At 38.7% G+C, this 21052-nt stretch overlaps 2 protein-coding genes across 4 annotated transcripts; one reads left to right on the forward strand and one right to left on the reverse strand.

Annotated features, from left to right (window-relative positions):
- Positions 1 to 545: 545 nt before the first annotated feature.
- Positions 546 to 11535, forward strand: slc22a15 (solute carrier family 22 member 15). 3 transcript variants are annotated; one of them, XM_054600004.1, is made up of 13 exons: positions 546 to 664; positions 2403 to 2552; positions 2690 to 2822; positions 3402 to 3566; positions 3819 to 3948; positions 4693 to 4753; positions 4980 to 5146; positions 6172 to 6312; positions 6827 to 6912; positions 7218 to 7326; positions 7434 to 7506; positions 8381 to 8539; positions 9336 to 11535. In XM_054600004.1, exons 1-13 carry the CDS (start codon positions 581 to 583, stop codon positions 9378 to 9380), a joined length of 1503 nt encoding a protein of 500 aa, XP_054455979.1. In that variant the 5' UTR covers positions 546 to 580; the 3' UTR covers positions 9381 to 11535. The 3 variants fall into 3 exon arrangements, with proteins under 3 accessions (XP_054455979.1, XP_054455977.1, XP_054455980.1); XM_054600002.1 differs by lacking the exon at positions 9336 to 11535 and having other exon boundaries at positions 8381 to 9327; XM_054600005.1 differs by lacking the exons at positions 546 to 664; positions 9336 to 11535 and having other exon boundaries at positions 2471 to 2552; positions 2638 to 2822; positions 8381 to 9327.
- Positions 11536 to 14013: 2478 nt separating this feature from the next.
- On the reverse strand, positions 14014 to 19519 carry LOC129092514 (uncharacterized). Its single transcript, XM_054600487.1, has 2 exons — positions 19315 to 19519; positions 14014 to 16090 (listed from the first exon to the last, which is right to left on the reverse strand). The coding sequence occupies exon 2, from the start codon at positions 15898 to 15900 to the stop codon at positions 14440 to 14442; it is 1461 nt and encodes a 486-aa protein (XP_054456462.1). The 5' UTR covers positions 15901 to 16090; positions 19315 to 19519; the 3' UTR covers positions 14014 to 14439.
- Positions 19520 to 21052: the final 1533 nt, after the last annotated feature.

Here is a 21052-nt window from a genome sequence, read left to right on the forward strand (position 1 = left end):
TGGTATTTGTCTTTCTTCTTTTTTTTTTCAAAAGCTGTTACTTCTGTAATTTCTAACACTTCTACTTTTATTACCAGAACTGAGAACGTAATTGCTGCTCATACTAAAACATTGCAGCTGCTAGCACACTGATAATATTCTGCTTACATTATTATTTTACTTTCTGCTGTACTTGGAAGCATTCAAATGAGCTATTAGCTATTTTCTGTAGTTTAGTGTCTCAACAGCTGTTGGATGGACTGCCATGGCATTTGGGTACAAACATTCATGTCACCCACAGCATTTTAGTGATTGCAGTATCTCACAAATGTCTTAACATATTGTTGAATTGAGCAGGCTGAAGAGGTGAATATATAAGTGCTATAGCTGGGTTGGTTCTGTATCCACAAATACTTTTACTTTTGTGATGAATTCACTCCCAAAAAAATGTTGCACATTCCTTCCTTTTTTTTTGTTGTCACATGACCTAAACATGCGAACACGGAAGTGAGCTGTGGGAGGAAATCACACTCTTCATCTTGTGCACTTTCCGGCAGTGACGCGCTCCAGTAACGCAGAAGCAGAGAGCACCGGGGGGGGGATGGATCTAGAAGAAGCTCTTCGGGTTGTCGGCGAGTTTGGACCCTACCAGAAGCGGGCGGTGGCTGTCCTGGTCCTGACACAGGTTAGAGAATTTAAAAAGAAAAACCAAAAAAAACCCCCAAAAACCCCACCGTGTTTTGGATAAGTACCCATTACGCACGGCGGCAGCGCTACGTGGCTGTTGCGCACTAACGCTGCGGTGGACAAACACAACAATTCAAATCGTGCAAAGGTTGTTTAGTCTTTCAATGATTGCATCGATCATCTTATTAGTTTACTTGTTTTTATAATGCATTAAGGAATAAAAGCTTCCCATGCGGGCTACAGATGTCTACATTGTTTACCTTTTGAGCCACTAGGAAGGAAGTGGCCCATCGGTACTTGTGGCGCAATTCCCCCCACGTATAAGTAACTATTCGGGGATGTTTTTTTCTCTTGGTATGTATTGTCACCCATGTCAAATTTGATCGCAAATATTGGCATATTCAAATGAGGTTTGTCAGAGCTTCCGTCATGGGGAGAAGTTAACCCTTCCTTGGCTCGCTCACCAAAAATAGATGACAGAAGTTTTCTCACATGTGGAACTGAACACATGATGTGAGTCACGTACTCAAATACAAAAAATCAGCCATTTAATGAGGCCTGTCTCCTGCAAAATCCTGATTAAAGGCCAGTAATGGAAACAAAGTATTCAGATCCTTTACTTGTGTCCTTTTTTATTATCATTATTTATTATGACTTTTACCTCCAAAGATTAGCTCCTCTGCTTGTAAATTGTCCGTCTGTGATGTGTCTGTTTTTTTTTCTTTTTTTGGTCTGTTTCTATTTATGCCGAAAATCAAATTGCCCTTGTGGATTAATAAAGTTGTATTGTATACAAGTAGCAATACTACACAATAACGTACTTCTCCAGAAGTAAAAGTCCTGCATTGCAAACATTACTTGAGGAAACGTATGTAAGTTAATAATTATCAGCAACATGTAGTTAAAGTACATAAAGTTAGAGTCCTCATTGTCCAGTAAAATATAATAATAATAATGATAATAATAATACATTTTAGTGCTTTTAAAGGTACTCCAAGGCCCGTTACATGGTTAACACAGAAATGATAAAGGCAATAAGAATAACAAAAAATTTAAACAAGGCAGAAAATGTTGTTAGTCAGTGTTTCACTATTTAATATGATAGTTTTGGATTAATATAAATTTTCAGCTGCGTTAATGTGTATGTTGCATTTAACCGCTGTATATATTAAGGTTGTGCTAATAGTGTTAATTTATTCTGTTGAGTAATTAAATCCAAAAACATGCTTCATACAAACAGCCCTGTTTTCAGCTTTGTGACGATGCCTTTTCCAGCTGATCCCAGAATGGTTTTAAACAGTTTATTTATCTTCAGATGTAGTATAATTTTCTCAACACACTAAGGAACATCCTTCAGTTTATCACAAACACTCAACATCAACACATTTGGAAATACATGGTTTTCAATGGACAGAAAATAAAATAACAGATTCATGTAGTGGAGTAAAAAGTCAAATATTTCCCTTTTTTTATAATGTAACATTTGGACCTAAGTAAAATATGTGAGCAATATTACATTCCACACCTGTTTTTCAGAGTAAAGATTTAAGAGGAATCACAGAACGTATATTTTAAACTTTATTTTGGGGTTGAAAAATGTTACACCGACATCCGATTTTCAGCTGGTGAGACGTGTATACAGGTTTTTAGACCACGCTAACAGTTGCAGTAGTGGTGATGTTAAAGATAGACTTCATATCTCTCTGGTTGTTACCATAGTGATCTGTGTGTTACAGGTGTACATGGCCTGTCAGTCCATGCTGATCGTCCTGGTTGGATCTACGCCGAAGTACCACATCGAGCAGCAGGACGGGGTCCCATCCAGCCAGCAGGAGCTCCACCAACACGTCACATTTACAGAGGACATCGACTCCATAGTGACAGAGGTGAGGGAGCTAGAGTTCATATGCATCATCACTTTTAACCAAACCGACGCCGCTGATTCAGCATGTGTGTTCGTTTTTGCATCAGTGAAATCCAGAAATGAAGATGAATGTCTTCCGCCTTTCTCCGTGTTCCCCAGTGGTTTCTCATCAAGCAGCAGGCCTATAAGGTCAGTCTGGCTGGATCGCTGTTTTTCGTCGGGCTTCTGGTCGGGAACGTCGTCTTCGGGCCGCTCTCCGACAAGATCGGCAGGAGACCTGTTTACTTGACGGGTGAGGGCAATCTAAGACTCAGACTCCTGGGTGTTTGTGAAGTTATCAGAGGACGTTTGAGTTTGCACAAGATTTGAAAATTTAAAAGAAGTAGGTAGAAGATGTTTTAGTCCTATTTTGAGTTTAACAGATTTTAAATATGAGGTTCCAGTAGTAAGGATTTAAATAAATACCGCTTTTTTGTTAATGTCATTATAATAATTAAATGCTTCCATGATTACTGAGATGTTTCGAGTCACGGTGAGCTACAGAATCGGGTATACATATTTTGAATTTAGGAAAAAAAGATGCAATCCGGTACTGAGGTCTCTTTTTTTTTGTAGGTATTATGAGAAAAAGAGTTGGATTGGTGAATCCCTAATTGTGGAATTATACATTTGTTGTGGAGAACATGTTTGCACATATTTCTTACTGTACTAATTCTTAATTACACAAACTCACAGAGGCCTTTTTGTGCCTCTGTGGGCAGTTTAAAGGCCTTTTTAAAATGTTTCAAGTGCGTTTAGCTAATGCATCCACAAAGATACAAATCTACGCCTCCTCACTCTCCTCATCTCCTTCTCTTTCTCGGTCTCCCAGGTCTGTTTTTTGAGGTGATCTTCGGTTATGTGACCGCCTTCGCACCCAGCTACGAGGTCTTCGCTGTGTCTCGTCTCCTCGTGGGGCTGATGAATGGCGGCATCGGCCTCGTCTGCTTCGTTCTCACTCAGGAGTACGTGGGCAAGTCCTACTGGGCCATGACCGGTACGTTAAACACCTAAAACACTCCCATCATACATCATTCTATATGATGACCTGTGTTTTTTCCTGCTGCTGAATTAGTTGATCCTTTGTTTGCTTTTCTTCTTTGATATCATTTTAAATCGAATATAGAGCTTGGTGATACAATATCAAATAGTACCGTAGTTGATTTTGGCACAAAAATGTTGTGTTGGCTAAATTACCCTGCAGTTACTAAGCTGTTGAATTTAGTTTTTATTGTATTTCCTTCTTCAGGGACGTTGACGAGCATGAGTTTTGCAGTCGGCATTGCACTGTTTGGAGCTCTGGGCTACTTTATCCGACCGTGGAGGACCCTGGCCATAGTGGCCAACTCGTCTGGTGTCCTGTTCTTCCTGATGTCTGTGTGAGTTCAAAACCTCAGAGGGACGAGTCCCCTCCTTCATTCACATAAAACCATAAAACCAAAACTATTAGAAGCATCTCCTCTCAGGAGAGGATTGTAAAACACACATATGGATTGGATAAATATCGTGTGATGGTTGAGAAGCACGAGTTTCAAGGCAAAACAGGAATTAAATATAAATGCAACTAAAGCAGAATACAATACATTCATTAAAGTGACCATTTTTCCCCCATCTTTTGGCCTTTTTTCTACAAAATCATTTTTTTTCCTACAGATTTGGAGCTTAATTTTTAACCACTTGAAAATGGTCAAAATTATCTGTTGTGATTTGGTATCAATAACTTCTGACATTCGGAAATTTCTGACAGAATTGCATTTTTCGGCAAATGGATGCTGAACACGTCTGTTCTGTTAACAAAAAAAGTATTAGAAAACGTCACCAAATTAAGATATGAAGAATGCATGTTTTGTAGCTAAGGAGCTTAAACATAAACACACTGTTATACTTTGCTCCAGTGCATCTTTGCATTTAGAAGAAGTTAAAAACTTCAGAGTAATCTATTTGTTATTATAGTAGTAATATTATGAGGATTGGCTGAATATAAGATGCGCTTTCTAAAACATGTTTTTGGAAAAGGAATCTGCTGTTGTAAATATGATAAAGCCCACGCTTTTTCAAACGCAATATCCAGAAAATTATATTTGTGCCAATACAATAATCTCTCCCGGCTTCCTTCCCTCCAGAACTCTTCCAGAGTCTCCTCGCTGGCTGTATTCTCAGGGTCGGACGGAGCAAGCTGAAGAGGTAAAATATATTTTTAGAACTGCTGCAGTGTTGAGGCTTGTTTTAGATTTAATCCCAAGATTTAGAAAACAATTTCATGAGCTCTTGAAAAGATCGGAATTAGAAATAATAACAATCTGAAAGGATTTAGAGCATCTTACATCTTCGTGCAGTCACAATCGGAAACTCCTGGATTGTGCATCATCTTTGAAACGTTGCTCGATACTGTTAATCTCTTCTTTTAAAGGTTCTCCGCTACATGGCCCTGAGGAACGGCAAAGCTGCCAAAAACCTGGTGTTGAAACGTGTCGGTGGGGCTAAAGGCGGTAACCGCGGCAACAGGGGTGCGGGCATCCTGCAGCTGGTGATCCATCCAGTCCTCCGCCTGAGGACGATGGTGCTCATGTATGTCTGGTGAGTGTAGCACCACAGAAGAAGAACTAAGCGTGCAAACTGCTGTAGCCCCAAGCTGTTAAAACTTTACTTATGCTGCTGGTTCAAAAGCTGTTACTTCTGTAATTTCTAACACTTCTATTTTTATTACCAGAACTGAGAACGTAATTGCTGCTCATACTAAAACATTGCAGCTGCTAGCACACTGATAATATTCTGCTTACATTATTATTTTACTTTCTGCTGTACTTGGAAGCATTCAAATGAGCTATTAGCTATTTTCTGTAGTTTAGTGTCTCAACAGCTGTTGGATGGACTGCCATGGCATTTGGGTACAAACATTCATGTCACCCACAGCATTTTAGTGATTGCAGTATCTCACAAATGTCTTAACATATTGTTGAATTGAGCAGGCTGAAGAGGTGAATATATAAGTGCTATAGCTGGGTTGGTTCTGTATCCACAAATACTTTTACTTTTGTGATGAATTCACTCCCAAAAAATGTTGCACATTCCATCTTCCTGATGTCTGAAGTTACACCCTACTGAGATCAACTCTAGGAATAAGCAGCATGTTTGCTTCTATGTATTTAAATCAAGTGAATTACAGCATGCTGTATAAACACTGTGGTTCATAACACATCTTAAAGGGTTAAGTTGTTTATACTACTGCCACATACGTCTGTACACGACTTTTAGCAGTTTGGCTTCCGATTACTCAGCATTGTAGACTTTAAAACTGTTTCTTTTTTTAGAGGAATAGATCAGGTTAGTCTGGTTGTACTATAGATATTCCCACATGTGTTTGCAGTTGCACAGTTAACAGTAAACAAGCTCCAGGACAGGAAGGTGTAGGATGTCATTCTGGAAACACAAATAAAGAGAAATGTCAGGGAGCGACTGAGTGTGCAGAAGATCTTAGTTATAACCAAAAACAAACCTGCAGATGCAACTTTTAGTCACCATTTATACCGTCTTATGTGTTCATTATCATAGCGACTTACGTGGTGTGTGTGTGTGTGTGTTTGTGTGTTTGTGTGTTGCAGGTATGCATGCAGTCTGGTGTACTACGGTCTGACTCTCGGGGCCGGTGAGACGTCAGGTAGCCGCTATGTCAACGTAGCCATGTACGGCCTGGTGGAGCTGCCCGCCTACCCGCTCTGCATATATTTCATAAACAAACACTGGTAAGACACACACAAACACACAATAATACACACTTTTTTAGCTCCCTGACCCTGTGTAACACCTTTTTACAGCTCAAAGTTTGATCTTTCTGTCTGGAGAAGTTGTCGATTTTTTTATGAAAAGTTTTAATATTGAAACCATTCATTTGAGGTTTTGTTTTGTGTCCCTGTAGTCACAGTGTCCTTTGCCTTAATCCACCAAAGGGTTAATGTTTCAACATGCGTGTGCAATATCAGTATATGTGTATTGGCTAATGGTAAAACGACTTCCTGCTTTATTACACCAGCATAAGACTTCCTGTCCGTTAATTATTGACTTCCTGGAGTTCTTCTACTTAAACTGCTTATTTGTACATGTAGATATTTTCATCAGCTGTGTTCAGTTACACTAGTTTATGTCAATTGTGTTTCTCTGTTTGACTTACAACAGTGTTAAAAGCTTGTGGTACATAAAGCTGTGCAGTGTCATTGTTAAAGAATCTACCGATGAGTCATTGTGTGTCGTGTTTCTCAGGGCTGGGAGGAGGAAAAGCATGGCCAGTTTCTTGTGTCTGGCTGGCTCCGCCTGCTTCTGCTCCATGTTCATCCCAGAAAACACCGGTGAGACAGTGGAATACACTTCTGAATGATCTTAAATGTGGGAGGGAAAAAAACACACAGGTCCTGAATATTTAGAAAGATTCTAAAGGCATTTAAAAGCACATAAGGATAGAAACATTGGATTAAATCTAGACAGCATTACAAGTATTTAACTATTCAGGGGCGAACTGTAGTTTTTGGTTATTGCTTTGACCACATAGAAGATGGCATTTTGACTCCACTCAGCCATGAGTAGAAGCAACCATGCTTGTCATTAACTCACTTGTGAGTGTTCATTTTTGTGACTGATTAATTTGTGTTGGCAGGAACCTTTCTGAGCGTGACGTCGTTTGCCCTTCTGGGAAAACTGATGGTCAGTGCAGCGTTCAACATCGCCTACGTCTACACCTCTGAACTCTACCCAACAGTTATCAGGTGAACTAACAAAATACAGACTGCGTGTTGAATTATTCAGACATCACACTGCATGAAATTGACCTGGGGTGCTTTTATTTTAATGATTTCTTTTTTGTTTGTTTCAGAAATGCTGGTTTGGGTGTTTGTTCCATGTCGTGCAGAGTTGGAGGAATCCTTGCACCGTTTGTTCCTTCAATGGTAGGGCCAGTTTTATTCATGAAGTTATACTAGTTATACTCTTTTTAGTTAATGCAAGTTATGTCATTTTCTTTCGCGTTGGGCTTCTCAATCAAAATACTGAGTTTGGTGACATTGTGCAGTTCCCCTTCTCTCCAAAACAAACAGACCTGGTGATTAAAACGGGTAAAATATATAGTTAGTAACTTTTATCAGGGTTTTGATTGGGAATCACACTATCAAGTTATTTATTAAAACCAGTCTGTATATTACTTGTATAGAAATTAGAAATTAATGTTAAACATATCAACTATGAATCATTAATTTGATCTAGTTACAAGACACATTTTTTGATTCTTTTGAGCGATGGACCCTCATGGCCTAAAGTAATATAAATAGAGTAATGGACACGTATTTTGACTTTATTACCGCTTCAAAGGTAGAGATTTGTCGATTTAAAAAATAAAAATTTAATATCTGGAATAATAAAAAAAAAAATAAAAATGTTCTCTCTCTTCTTAACCATGGTGGTAAAGCTTGATGATTGAATTGTGTGTAGCAATTGAATTGATTGTAACGATGTGTAGCATGTCCATACTTGTGAAAACGGGTTGAAGTTTTATGGTATCTATTATATTTTTTATTAAATGAAGATGCACTGGAAAGTGAAACCAGATAAACTTTTTACATTACTGAATTACATTAATCAAGATCTGCTGTAGATCATTTTCAGGTCGGGTACAATTGAAACTCATAAACACTAATTTTTGTTATTTAAATACATTTTAGTGGATTTAAAAAAAAAAAAACAATCTTTCCTCAAGAGACACGGACCGTATTAATTTTTGTGATGCATTGTGTGTGTTTTTGTTGTGTGTGTGTGTGTGTGTTGCAGCGGGCTCTCCACACCTCCATGCCTTTCACTGTGTTCTGTGTGAGCGGTCTGTCTGCCGGCTGCCTGGGCCTCCTGCTGCCTGAAACCCTCAACGGACCTTCAGCAGAAACTCTGGAGGAGCTCACCAGCTCCCCCCACAGCCGAGTGCTGGAGAGCAAGGTGACACCACGCTGTACTGAGAGAGAGGCACACGTCTATAACACCACACTATACTGTCATGTGGACTGTAACGTAATGATATATTTCACCTCCATAACTTAAACAAACAGAACACACTATATGAACCAAAACTGGCAGCCCATTCCTAACATCTCCTGGAGACACAAAGCCATCAGATGGGCAGTGATCTTACAGACTACAGTACAAGCAATGCAAACTGGACAAGAACAAGTGTGACTTGTTGGGCGGCGAGGTTCTCGACAGTTCATCTTTGACTCCTACAGTTTATGACAGATGAAAAAACCCTCCATCACTGAGAAGCTACTGCATTATAAAGCTAATTTCATATTCAAATCACAGAAAAGGATCACCACTAGGCTAGGCACCATAATTACTTCTGTTGGAAGATATATTATCTCTGAATTAATGTGCGATAAAATATATCATTGTCATATAAAGAACATTTGATGCTTCTGATATAATAATACTTGCATTGCGTACAAGTACACCCTTTCAAAGAGAAATGTACTCATAGTTCTTAATCAGGCTTTGGAATTGGAAAAAACTAATTAAAAAAACAAATTTAAATAAATAAATGAAACATTAAATAAACCAACCAAAACAATAAATAAATAAAAAACTTCTGTGCTCTGTTAATGTGTGTGGATAATGTAATTGAACGTTGTGAAAGGCCGAATTACCACTCCTCTCATCATCAGTTTAGTGTTGCACTCTGCATCACTTTGTCGTTTCTTTCATTCATGTAATCCATATTTTCTTTTTCTTGTTCCCCCAGGCTCTTTTGTATGAAGATGACAAACCGAAATCGAACAACAAATGAAGCCCGCGGTCTCGGGTCTTCGTTGCTGAAGCCGCTCAGAGCAGCAACACAGATTGTCTACACCTCAAGTTTCCTTATGAAACTGCTGCCTCAAGAAAACGGTGAACTCTCCCTTTTATAATTAACTTGAAGGAGTAGTCACCATAAATATGTCTGTGAAGTCTGACATTTCAAATAGGGCAGGGAAGTAGATGCCTTCAGGATGAGGGAGTTATCGACTGACTCGCAGTTCCTCTTGTATGCAAGTTTACAATGGTCGACCCCCTGCCTGTAGTTCATTTCCTGAGTATCATCATGGTCTTTGTGCCTTATTTGGAAGTAGACAGATGTGTGACTTACATTACATTCCAGTGATGCCGGGAAGTCGGAAAATCGAACTTGCTCCTAGCGAAAGTGTAATGAAGCGTGATGGAGTGACATGTATCTGACATGACACACACTACACATGCTAACTTCAAACATGTTAAGATTCCTTAAATTACAGTCACAGTTAAATGATTTTCAGGAGGAAATGTGCGTTATGCTGAGACACAAAATCTTTCTCTTGTGTCTGTGGCAGTTAGCTCTGTCCTGTACAAAAGTGTTAGTCAAGACCACCTAAACCGAGACCAAGACAAGACCAAAACTTTGAGTGGTTGAGACCAAGTGTAGACCAGGACCAGGCAGTGCAAGTCCCACACTGCATGACACACCTGTTAAAAAAAAAAAAAAAAAAAAAAAAAAAAAAAGGGATCATGCAAAACATAGACTAGCCACATTCCTGTATATGTTGACTCAGGACAGGAGGAAAAACAACCCAAGGGGTCATGCTTTTTTAAAATTAGATAATTTGCACTGTTTTATTTTATGTATGGGCTCAGTGCCGCTGGATATATATTTGCTATCATGTTCCTAATCTGAGGATATCATATAGGTTGGGGCTTACATTGGTTTATTAATATCTTTTAAATTTTGATTGTGAATCTTAAAGGCATTTTGTGCTTTAGCGCACTATATAAATACAAATTGTATTATTATTGCTACACTAGTTGGCTACTTATCTCTGCTTTCTTATGTTCAAGGGGAAAAAAGCAGTAAAATAGTAGAAATCTTGTGACAGACCAACAGGAAACTGAAGAATCAACAGGAGACTCTTGATATTTTTTAGGCTGAAGGTTTATTACAGCTTAATTTTAAGGAGAATCGAATACAACATTACATTTTGAAAAGTGCATAGCCACCCTCAATTCTGAAAGTTATTCAGAATTATCTCAGAGATTTTAGTAGCAGTTTGACATGAATTTCTACAGACCAAAAACGCCTCTTTTTATTTAAATCAGACGTCACCAATAGAGGTTAAATTCGTCAAATATAACGCCCAGCAATCAGCCATTTAATAAATGAGTCAAACTTTTAATCATCACCATTTCACTCATAACTAATAACAGTCAGGAACTAAAGTTTTTATTTTTTTTAGGACCTTATGGGGAAATCAGAATCGTAGTCATGTAGGTCTGAATTTTCTGACAGCATGAAGAGAAGCTGGTAAAAGTGGGATCCGTACAGTCATTTTTATCCCCAGCTATCGGATTTTTAATGTTTATTTGATATTTATGTTTTTGTTATTCATGTAAAGACTCGGCGCACACATTTTATAAAAGGAGAAAAAAGCTTTGCACAGAGTGTTTACCACAAAGCCAGATTAGCTTGAGAGTGTGAGATGAAGGTTTAGCCAGTTCAAATAAACCTCAAGTGTTTGTGGGGAGTGATCAGTTTAAAAACACTACTTTATAATGGTGCCAATGAAAGACTTTAGACAACCAACACAAATTGTAATCAGCCAGTAATCAATCAAACCACAACTCTGGAACATAAACTATCAAGTAGTTTTTTTTATATGTGCATCAAAACATGTCGTCACTGCCGTCTGTGCCTTCTTATGTAGCCTTGAATTCTGAAATGTTTTAAAAAACAAAACATGTAAGATATTATTGAGATGTAAATAGAAATATAAGACACAAGTTGTCTGAGATGTTTTATATGCCATCATTTTGTATTTTATGTGTATACAATCATACTCGTACAATGTGTACTATGTAGATATAGTGTGCATACTATGTCTCTGGGTCCTTAAAATGTTCAATGATCTATTTATGTAAAAGACAATAAACGCTTGTAAAAAATATTTTTTTCTTTTTTTAACGGGTCTTATTTTGTTCACTCTGGTGACACTGCGGAAAATACTGTTGTCTTTACGAACTGTAATTTAACTTTGTGTCCCCTAACATTTAATTTCCTAGTGTCATATTTCTCATACAGTTCAACTGTATTGGGTCCAAACTAAGATGAGCAAATAGAAACAGCCTGGTTTTTGAAAAAAATTAACTAACATCATCAAAAAAAAAATGAAGAATGAACAGTTTTGACATTGAAGCCGATGCTGACTGCTCTCCTCCCAGCAGAGTCGTCTCCTGGATGCCCGGAGGACGGGATGAAAGTGCGAGTCATTTGAACGTCTCAGATGGCTAACGCAAATTATAGGCCGACACCACTCATAACAATTATAAAACAGCCGTGTTTTTTTATCAGTGTTCTGACGATTTATGCTGCCTTGTCCAAAAATAGCATATTTTGATAGATCACTATCCGCTATCTAATAATGCTTCCCAACATGTAAAGAACTGCTAAATAGCACATATAGACTGAAGACCAGCTGTCAGAGTTTCAGCCGTTTGGTTGATTTTTGGGTATTCTTGCCCAGGTGTTTGTTATAGTAGAAGTATATGTTTTTTTTTGTTTGTTTTTTGATGTAACTTTTAGATTGTATAGGCCCAGTAGTAGAAGTGAAGTGCTACCCCCTAATTCTTTGGAGCAGGTTGGATAGAATTACACTTTACACCTTTAAAGTAAGCCTGTAATTTAACGGGATCGTTCTGATTTTTTGAAGTGGGAGTAAGGGTATTGGTAAGGGTATTACCTACAGTAATAGTTAGTGTATTACCTACAGTAATACACTAACTGTACCAGCAGCGTTCCAGGAGTGGAGCAGAGCAATGTACTGCTGTGGACAGGGTCAGAAGCAAAAGTATTTTAACCACCTAAGAGCACAACTAAATAAATCAATATCAGTTTAAGTGTACGCTATATTCAGAATATTTCCACAGCTATACCTTGCAGTCAGACAGTTATCTATGCTCCCTTCAAAGCCACAATAATCCTTTGACATGAAACTTGACTTTACCTTGCAGAACAAAGAAGTTGCAGGTCTACATGAATTGGTAAGTTTGTTTGTGTTGTTTTATGACTTTGGTGAACCCTTAAAAACACCAAAGTCATCTATATATTGTGTAAGTAAGGTTACACTGATACAGCCTTGGCCTTGACCTTTGTTGTGGAAACTAATACTATCTATCTATCGATGTCCCAAGATGAGTCCAAAGTGAGCGTTGAAATAACAATCAGATGACAAAGAGTGTCTTTGTGATATTTTATTTCTTATAAGAAAGAGGCAGAGGTTTACAGGATCATACAGAGCCTACAGAGTATGCACTGAAGAGAAAGGCTTCACACTCTGAATATAAAGGACAAAACAGGACAGGGGTGGTCAAGGCTATAATTCAGTGTCTGCAGACTCTGTTCTGATCATTTACTTACTGACAACATGTTAAACATCTCACTAGCAGTGGTTGTGGACATTTCTGAAATAAAGTGAATTCAAACAAGCAGTTGTCTTTCAGAGATTTAATAAAGCTTTTTGTATGCATACAGAGCTTATGCGTTCATAAGACAAATGAAGTTACAGATCAGTCTTCTGGATAGATCTCTCTCATACGCCTCCAAGGTCTTTTTTTATGTTCAAACAATAGAAGCACTCATGAAGAAGTACACCAGGGTGTCTTATCTTCCTCCAGATTCTTCTAAAAATCTGTGTGGGGATAGATAAAACGTTCTCACAGAAAGGGGAGAGGACGCTCTGCACATTGAAGGCCGAACTAACCTGCGAGCTGACCTTCAACCTCAGAGGAAGATAAGACACAGATCGTACTTCCAACATTGTATAAAAAAAACATAAAAAAGTAAATCACAGGAATAATAAAAGCCGTAAATACGTAATTTTCCAGGGTGGTTAAAAAGCAAGTTTATCTCCAGCCTAAGGCTCACTCTGGAAAAGGTTACATGGTAGAAGATTAAACAATGATAAAATGAATGTAGAAATTAAACTTGATTACATGACCAGTGAATATATAATAAGAATGTGTAATACAGCAATCGAAACATGTTTATGCAGTATGTGTTATGGTTTGGTTATTCTTAATCTTAGGCACTATGTGTATACTATGTACTATCTAAGGCTGAAAACATGAGGATTTTATAGAATATGATGCATCTGTGTTGATTAAACTACCCAATAGTATATAAAGCAGTAAAAATGAGCACACTCTTAAAGATCTAGAGCAGTAAAATGCCACATACACATTAATGCAGCTGTAAAAACAATCCAGAAACATCATTAATAATAGTAACTGTGGTGGAAAATCGAACTTTGTGGTATTTTATTTATCAGACGTTTACAGGATCACATAGAGCCGGCAAAGGAATGCACTGACTCGAAAGGCTGCACACCCCTGATATATATAAACGGAAAACTAATGATGAAAACCCCTGATATATATAAACGGAAAACTAATGATGAAAACTACCCAACAGTATATTAAAACAATTAATGGATTGACATATGATTAATCTGTGAATATCCTGATTGTTTCATGGTTCCAGTTTCACTACTGTGATTTGCTTAAATTTCTTTTAATTATTCTATTTTATTTGTTATTCTATTTTCTACATTATACTTTTAATTTTAATACTTTTAAGTACATTTTCCTGATTATACTTCCATACTTTTACTGAAGTAAGATTTCCAGTGCACTTTAACTTTAACGTTCATTTTTTTTTATGTGTGCTATTAGTACTTTTACTTGACTTTTACTTTACTCCAGCACTAGTATGTGTGTGTGTGACTGCGTGTGGTGTTACGGACGCATTCACCAGACTCTGGATTCTCCTCCACCTCTGTCTCCCATCAAGCCTCATCCTCAATGTAAGTCAAATAGAGTGAAGGCCCAGCGGTTCCCCTCGTCTTCCTTTGTCTGTAACAGTCTCTTGCCCAGTGGTCACGATCTCCACAATTCCAGCATCCGTCGTTCCAGGCCACTGCGTTGCGTGATCCTCTGCCTCTCCCTCTGTTTGCTCTCTGCAGAGCTCGGATCTGTGCCTTCATGAGCCTTTCCTCCAGTAGGGCTCTTGCTTGCTCTTTCTCTTTCTCTGACATTATCAGCTTTTGTTCAGCGTGGACGGCGTGAGCTTGGATGACTGACAGACTTTGCGAGTAAAAGCCTATGCAATTTTCGCGTACCCAGCTGCTGATTTGCTCATCCATGCCTTTCAGGTAATAGTGCTTTAGCAGGTGTTCGTATACCGATTCAGGTTTTGGGTCAGCTGGTGGCATCATGTCGACGTTTTCGTCGAAGACTTTCGTTAACCTGAACAGATAGTCTGCCACCATTTCACCAGGCTGTTGTTTGCAGCGTTGTATCACATGCAATCTCGCGGTGGCAGGGAAAGTTGTTTTAATCCTCGCGCAGAGTCTCTCCACGTGTCTACGATATCTGGTGCCTGTGGTCCAGTCATATGGCAAGTCTGTCTCGGGCCAGTCTCCTTGTACTTTGCTCCATTTCAGTTTAATGATGTGGAGTATGAGAATTCTTATTTCTCTCAATCTCAGTTCATATACATGCACCATCTGGGACAGCACTTCAACAAACCCAGCCCCTCCTTTTATCTCTATGTCGGGCAGTTCTTTGGCAAATGAGCGCAAATCTTCTGGTGACCAGGCTGTCACCTCAGCTTCGGTCTCTCTTGGCTTAGACTCCACGAACACTACAATGGCGGAGGGTGTCTGTGACCTTGTTATGGCAGACTCAGCTCGGGTTTCCACCATGCTTTGTGTGGATTCCAGGACACTCTGCCGATTTGGGGTCAGGGCAGACTCCGGGCCCGGCGTGGTGTTTTTTGCTGCGTCCAACTGTCCTTGGACCTCCTGGTTTGGGCCAACAGGTTGTTGGTTCTGACCCCTCTGATGAGCGCCTGGGGCTGGGAGGAGATTCGGTTCTTTCTGTGGTTGTGAGCACCTCTGGCTGGGACCGTTATTAGTTTCCACAGCCTTCCTCTTGTGCCCCTTCTCTTGCCGTCTCTGTCTCGTCTCTGTCTCACTTTTCCACATCCCAAAAGCTTTCCAGTCTACTTTATGTACGCCATACATTATTACGCCATCATATATTTCCAAATTCTCTTCTAGGTTCTGTATTTTACGTACACTAAAACTACCATTGACAGGAAATCCACATTTCTCCACCCACAAAGGCAGCTGTTTACAGGTGTCACTGCCGTGTTTTTTGCACATGATTTTTGCACATCCCTCCAGATTGGACTTGTCGAAATCCAGGTTGCCAGAAGTCAGACGTTTGCTGTGACTTTTCCCCATTTTGTTCAACGCGTCGTCACCTCTTCAGTCACTTTAAGACGTCTTTTGTGGTTTTCACGACTGTATCCTCTCTGTTTCCTCTCCCCTCGACGATCTTATAAGCAATCTCTTTTCACCCCGGGAGTCGATTACCAGCCTTTCTGGGTCTTATCTACGATCTTTAAATCCAGTCAGCTGCGACAGCTTCAACCTTTGTAGGAAGCAGATTGAGGAAAGCATGAGTGAGGCATCAAGGACACAAAGAGGAATGAGACAAAAATCTCTTACAGTATTGTCACACTTCATGAATGCTCAGAGCAGTTAGTTTGCAAAATGCACACTGATGAGAAGCTGTTCACCTCTTTTATACTGTAGTATATCATTTGATATCAAAGGATGAAGGAAGATGTTGTAATGGAAAATGATATTAGTGTATGTTGGAAGTATATAGTGTAAAGGTTTTGAATGAAATGTACTATGATGTGTATTCTAAAGGTCGAGAACCTCGTCTCTCTGTATGTTAAGTTACACTGTGTGGAGATGTTACCCCCCCCTGCTCCTTATGTCCCTTCACCTCTTTGTCATTCATGCCCCCACCTTTTGGCCCTCTCACACCTTTGTCCTTCCTCATTTGATCATTATTTCAACGCTCATTGGGACTCATCTCGGGACATAGATAGTACTAGTACAAATTGGGTATTAGTATAGTAAATTGTATTGGAGATTTCCACCACAATGTCCAGGTCCGTTGATGCAGTTTCAACAGTTTAATTATTGAATCAATGCATCTGAAGTCATTCTGCGCAGAATGGAGCCCATACAGAGATTCAGCATGGACTGAGGCTCTCAGCCTGAACTGTATATCTGTGTTGTGCATCCCCTCAATGTGCACAAAGGCAAAAAACATGTTGAGCAGTAAATACATCATTCAGACACCTTGAAACTTACACTTTTTGAAATACATTCCTGAAACCCTAGAATCTTCCATCTGTGTAAACATCACTATAAACAAGGTTGTCATGCCATATGTTGGTCATGAGGTCATTATTAGGGCAGCTCCTAAGAACCCTGACTTTTCAACATCACACAGCATGCAACAACTTCATGGCTTCATTACAACAAGGTATAGCAGAATATGATAAAATACACTACAATACCTTGGGCTGGTCCCATCTCATGTATCTCTAATTGCTCATACTCCCCCTGGCTAAGGCTGCTTCTTATCAACGTCTTCTTAATAACTAACAAATCCTCTGCTAGTTCTCCTACAAAGCTTGATCATTTTTATACCTTCACTGAGACGAGACCGTTTCTCTCAGAGGCCCCTTAGTACCTAAGTGCAGTATATGTATTCAAACATGATTATACGTGTGTGTTATTTTCTCTCACACTTCTCAAGCTGCTTTATACTTCTTCTCCACTGCAGATCAGAGGGGAATTTTTTTACTTTGTACTTCACTATCTTTGTTTCCAGTACAGCTGAAACAATTAGTCGATTAAACGATTGACAGAAAATTATTTGGCAACTATTTTGATAATCATTTTTTTCTTTTTCAAAAATTTAAAAACATTTCATGGTTCTAGATTTGCAAATGTGAAGAGTTGCTGCTTTAGATCTATAATTATAAAGGAAATAATAATTAGTTAATAGTTCAAACTGAGCTCCACCTCATCCAACTATAACAGCAAACCCCAGCTTTAACAATAATGCATGAGTAATAATCATCTAATGATATATTACATGAAGGGGACATTTTTATACTTTAGTATACTATAGTATACTATATCTTTCTATAGATTATACTTCAATGAGTATTTCCACAGTGTGGTATAAGTACTTTAACTACAGTAAAGTATCTGTATACTTCCTTCACCAATGTGAATACTGTCATGTAAATATTACATTCATATGTATAAATGCACACATACAAACATCAAACACAGTATATTTTGTTTATGCTTTCACATCACACTATCACCGTGCTCATTGCGGTAAATGTTATGAGTTCTCTTAGAAGGTTAAATACTCCGAACAGGGCGTTCTAGTGCCTGATCGTACGATGGAAAAGGAACAGAGACACATACAGAAAGAATGTGCCTTAGTTGCAGCAAAACTTAGATAACAGGAACCCAGTTTCGACTAACTGATAAGGCCCTCAGAAAGTCTAAACCAAGAGCCCCTTCCATTCTTAGGGACCTATCATATTCAACTCATAAAGTCTATATAACATGCTGCGCACTCTGTCTAAGCGCCTTTTAGTTGCTGAACTTCTCAGTACTGCTAGGCCCGTGCACGTTCAACTGCTGGGCGACATACTCCTGTTATCCTACAATAAATGTCACATTGTTTTAAGATGAATCCGGTGTAGAAGTCTCTCTTGTTTTCCACTCAACAATACTTTAAAGAGAAATAGAGATTACATGAAACACAACCCTCTGCACAAAGAGAAGCTGACTTCACACTGTTGAACATGATATATTTCTGATGTGAAGTTATGGGAAAAGATGTGTAGGCTGAATACAGTTAGATATTATAAACCTATGAAAGTGAAAGTAAAGGCTACTGAAGGGCGTCACTGGGAAAAGTAACGTCACAGTAACTCATTTTAAGGCAGTTAATTCTGCAATAAATCACTTTCATTTAGCTGTTGGTATGGATGTTGTTTAAGAAAACGTTTTCTCGAGAATCATTCCTTAATACAAACAAAAATAAACCGATTTATGAGCTTGCGTAGTCCTCATCCAAAGCTGAATTAATAAAATAAGACTCAGACCCTTATGGAAAACTGGAAGAAGCTTTGTGCACACTGTGCACCACAGTTACTTTATGATGATTGGCATACTATATTTCATGTTGCGTTGCTTCAAGTATGTTCATGCAGCAGCAGATATAAAGATGGAAACACTTATTATGTATTATTATAACATTTAAAACTGATTAAAAATAGTATATTCCAGATGTGAAACGTCACAATATATTCATTTGAATAAATCGGTTTATTTTTGTTTGTATTAAGGAATGATTCTCGGGTTTACCAGTAAACTATCACAAGTCGGTCTCGAGAAAACGTTTTCTTAAACAACATCCATACCAACAGCTAAATGAAAGTGATTTATTGCAGAATTAACTGCCTTAAAATGAGTTATTCAAAATTCAAATGAATATATTGTGACAAGAATGTCTATGTGAATTATTACCATCAGTAGAACCATAGTATTAGAACTATTCATTACTATGCAGTGTGTGTTATTCAATGAGTTTTTATTTTAATTACCACCCTACAGATGTTTTATTTAGTTTAACACACTCAGTTGAATAAGTTTAGTGCTACAAAGTGTGTACTTTCGATTTTTACCCAAAACGGTTAAACTTTGTATCGAGCATCGATCACACTGAAGAACACGAGAAAGGAAATATGTGATGTGGTAACTTACCAGTGGAAATAGAGCAGGAGACAGCAAACTTGTGAAGCTGTTTCTTTTCTAAAAAAAAACAAAAAAACACAACAGTTGTTCTTCCAGTCAACTTCAGTAGTTCGGTGAATTTGGAAAGATATTCACAGGTTCGAATTACAATCATGGATCAATAAGAGAGACGGTTGTAGAAAAGAAGACAAAGAGCTGTAAGCAAGTTTGCATAAAAGCGAGCCTTCCGCAGAAATGCAGGAGAGGTTTGGTTTCTATTGAAGAAGATGGCAGACTGTGAGACTGTTGCAGTATGGAAGACCCCGAGTGCATGCAATTTTAAGTATTGTTTTGTCGAAATCACAATTTAATTATCTCTTTATCTCGAGAAAATAAACTTAGCCATCTCGAGATTACAAGATCATTTATTTATCAAAATAAAACAAAAGGACGGTTCCTCTAATTAATTAAAATGTTCAGCCCAGATGAGCTGATAGAGATGGATTTGGGGAAGTTAGCAGAAGGATACAGTGTAAATACAAAATACATATATGAAAATAAGATTAAATGGAATATATTCAAAAGAGGTATAAACATGTTACCTGTGTCCCTTATAAATAAATAAAAAATAAAACACAAGAAGACATCTCCCCTGTGCCTGGACCATCTGAAGATAAGACTTGGGGTAACTCTTTGGGTGACCCCATGTTTTATGATCCCACCAATGGGGGGGGGGGGCATTCATTATCTCCCAATAAGGAATGGGGGGGGCATGAAGATCAAAGGGGGAGGAGGAAGAAGAACTTGCCTGGGGGCATAAAACCTTCACACAGTGTAACTTAAACATATACCAATATAAATTTCCAGTACGGGGGGGTGTTTCCCCCTCTGTCTGTGTCAGGACAACAATGTCTATCTATGTTGTGTAATTGTTTGATTCATTCAGTCTCTAATTGTACAGGTTTTATTCAGTGATTCAAATCAAACTATTTGGTATCATTATTCAGCTGAGATAGCACCGAGTTCAAATATGAAAGAGTTAAAATGACTTTTTAAGTAACTGTCGTATCTTTCATGCGACAGTGCTGTTGAAGTGATGAGGAAGGATGCTCCGCGGACACTGTTCTTGCTGGTATAATAAAGTTTATTACAAACAAGCAACACATGTCATGACGGACGTCTAGAGCGCCCGGAGGTCTCGAGTCGAATCTGTGAGTTCCCTATTTTTCGGGCTCTTTCCCCTCCTTATATATGGTACATTTGGGCTGAGGTCAAGACCTTGTATGGGGCTCCGACATTCTACACCTTTGACCTTCAGCCCCTGGTATCCTGCACATCTGCTTCTTATATAGGACAAAAACACTTGGGGCCTTCGCTGTATCGTGCAAGACCTGAAAATATACCACATAACTAATGTTAATTCGATAAAGTAGGCTTAAAGGAAATAATCAAGATAGTTTTAAGATGGGAGGGGTGCAATAGAACTGCCTCCCTTTCCGGCTGAGAGGACCTCCAGCCGGCCTAAGAAGCGACTACCTGAAGAAAGCCGAATCAACTGCCACTGAGCCAGAGATGGAAGAGTGTGATTCAACCAACTGCAATCATCCAACCAGAAGCAGAGGCCTTCAGATGAGCAGCCGTCATTCCATGCAGCTTTACCTCCGATCTGCCCATCAGAGCTGTCAGGTGAAACAATACCATTTCCAGATGTAAACGAGTTTGATGTTCCTAGACCAAGACAATTTAAGTCACGTTATAAAATAACCTT

Source organism: Anoplopoma fimbria, chromosome 6 (assembly GCF_027596085.1).
Source record: "Anoplopoma fimbria isolate UVic2021 breed Golden Eagle Sablefish chromosome 6, Afim_UVic_2022, whole genome shotgun sequence".
Taxonomy (NCBI): domain Eukaryota; kingdom Metazoa; phylum Chordata; class Actinopteri; order Perciformes; family Anoplopomatidae; genus Anoplopoma; species Anoplopoma fimbria.

What these genes read in the sequence shown, in the direction of transcription:
- slc22a15 (XM_054600002.1), top strand. Translation starts at nt 581, where the DNA reads ATGGATCTAGAAGAAGCTCTTCGGGTTGTCGGCGAGTTTGGACCCTAC. An exon ending in CTGTCCTGGTCCTGACACAG is followed by an intron (nt 665 to 2,402) that starts GTTAGAGAATTT and finishes TGTGTGTTACAG; the next exon opens with GTGTACATGGCCTGTCAGTC. An exon ending in TATTTCATAAACAAACACTG is followed by an intron (nt 6,313 to 6,826) that starts GTAAGACACACA and finishes CGTGTTTCTCAG; the next exon opens with GGCTGGGAGGAGGAAAAGCA.
- LOC129092514 (XM_054600487.1), bottom strand. Translation starts at nt 15,900, where the DNA reads ATGGGGAAAAGTCACAGCAAACGTCTGACTTCTGGCAACCTGGATTTC.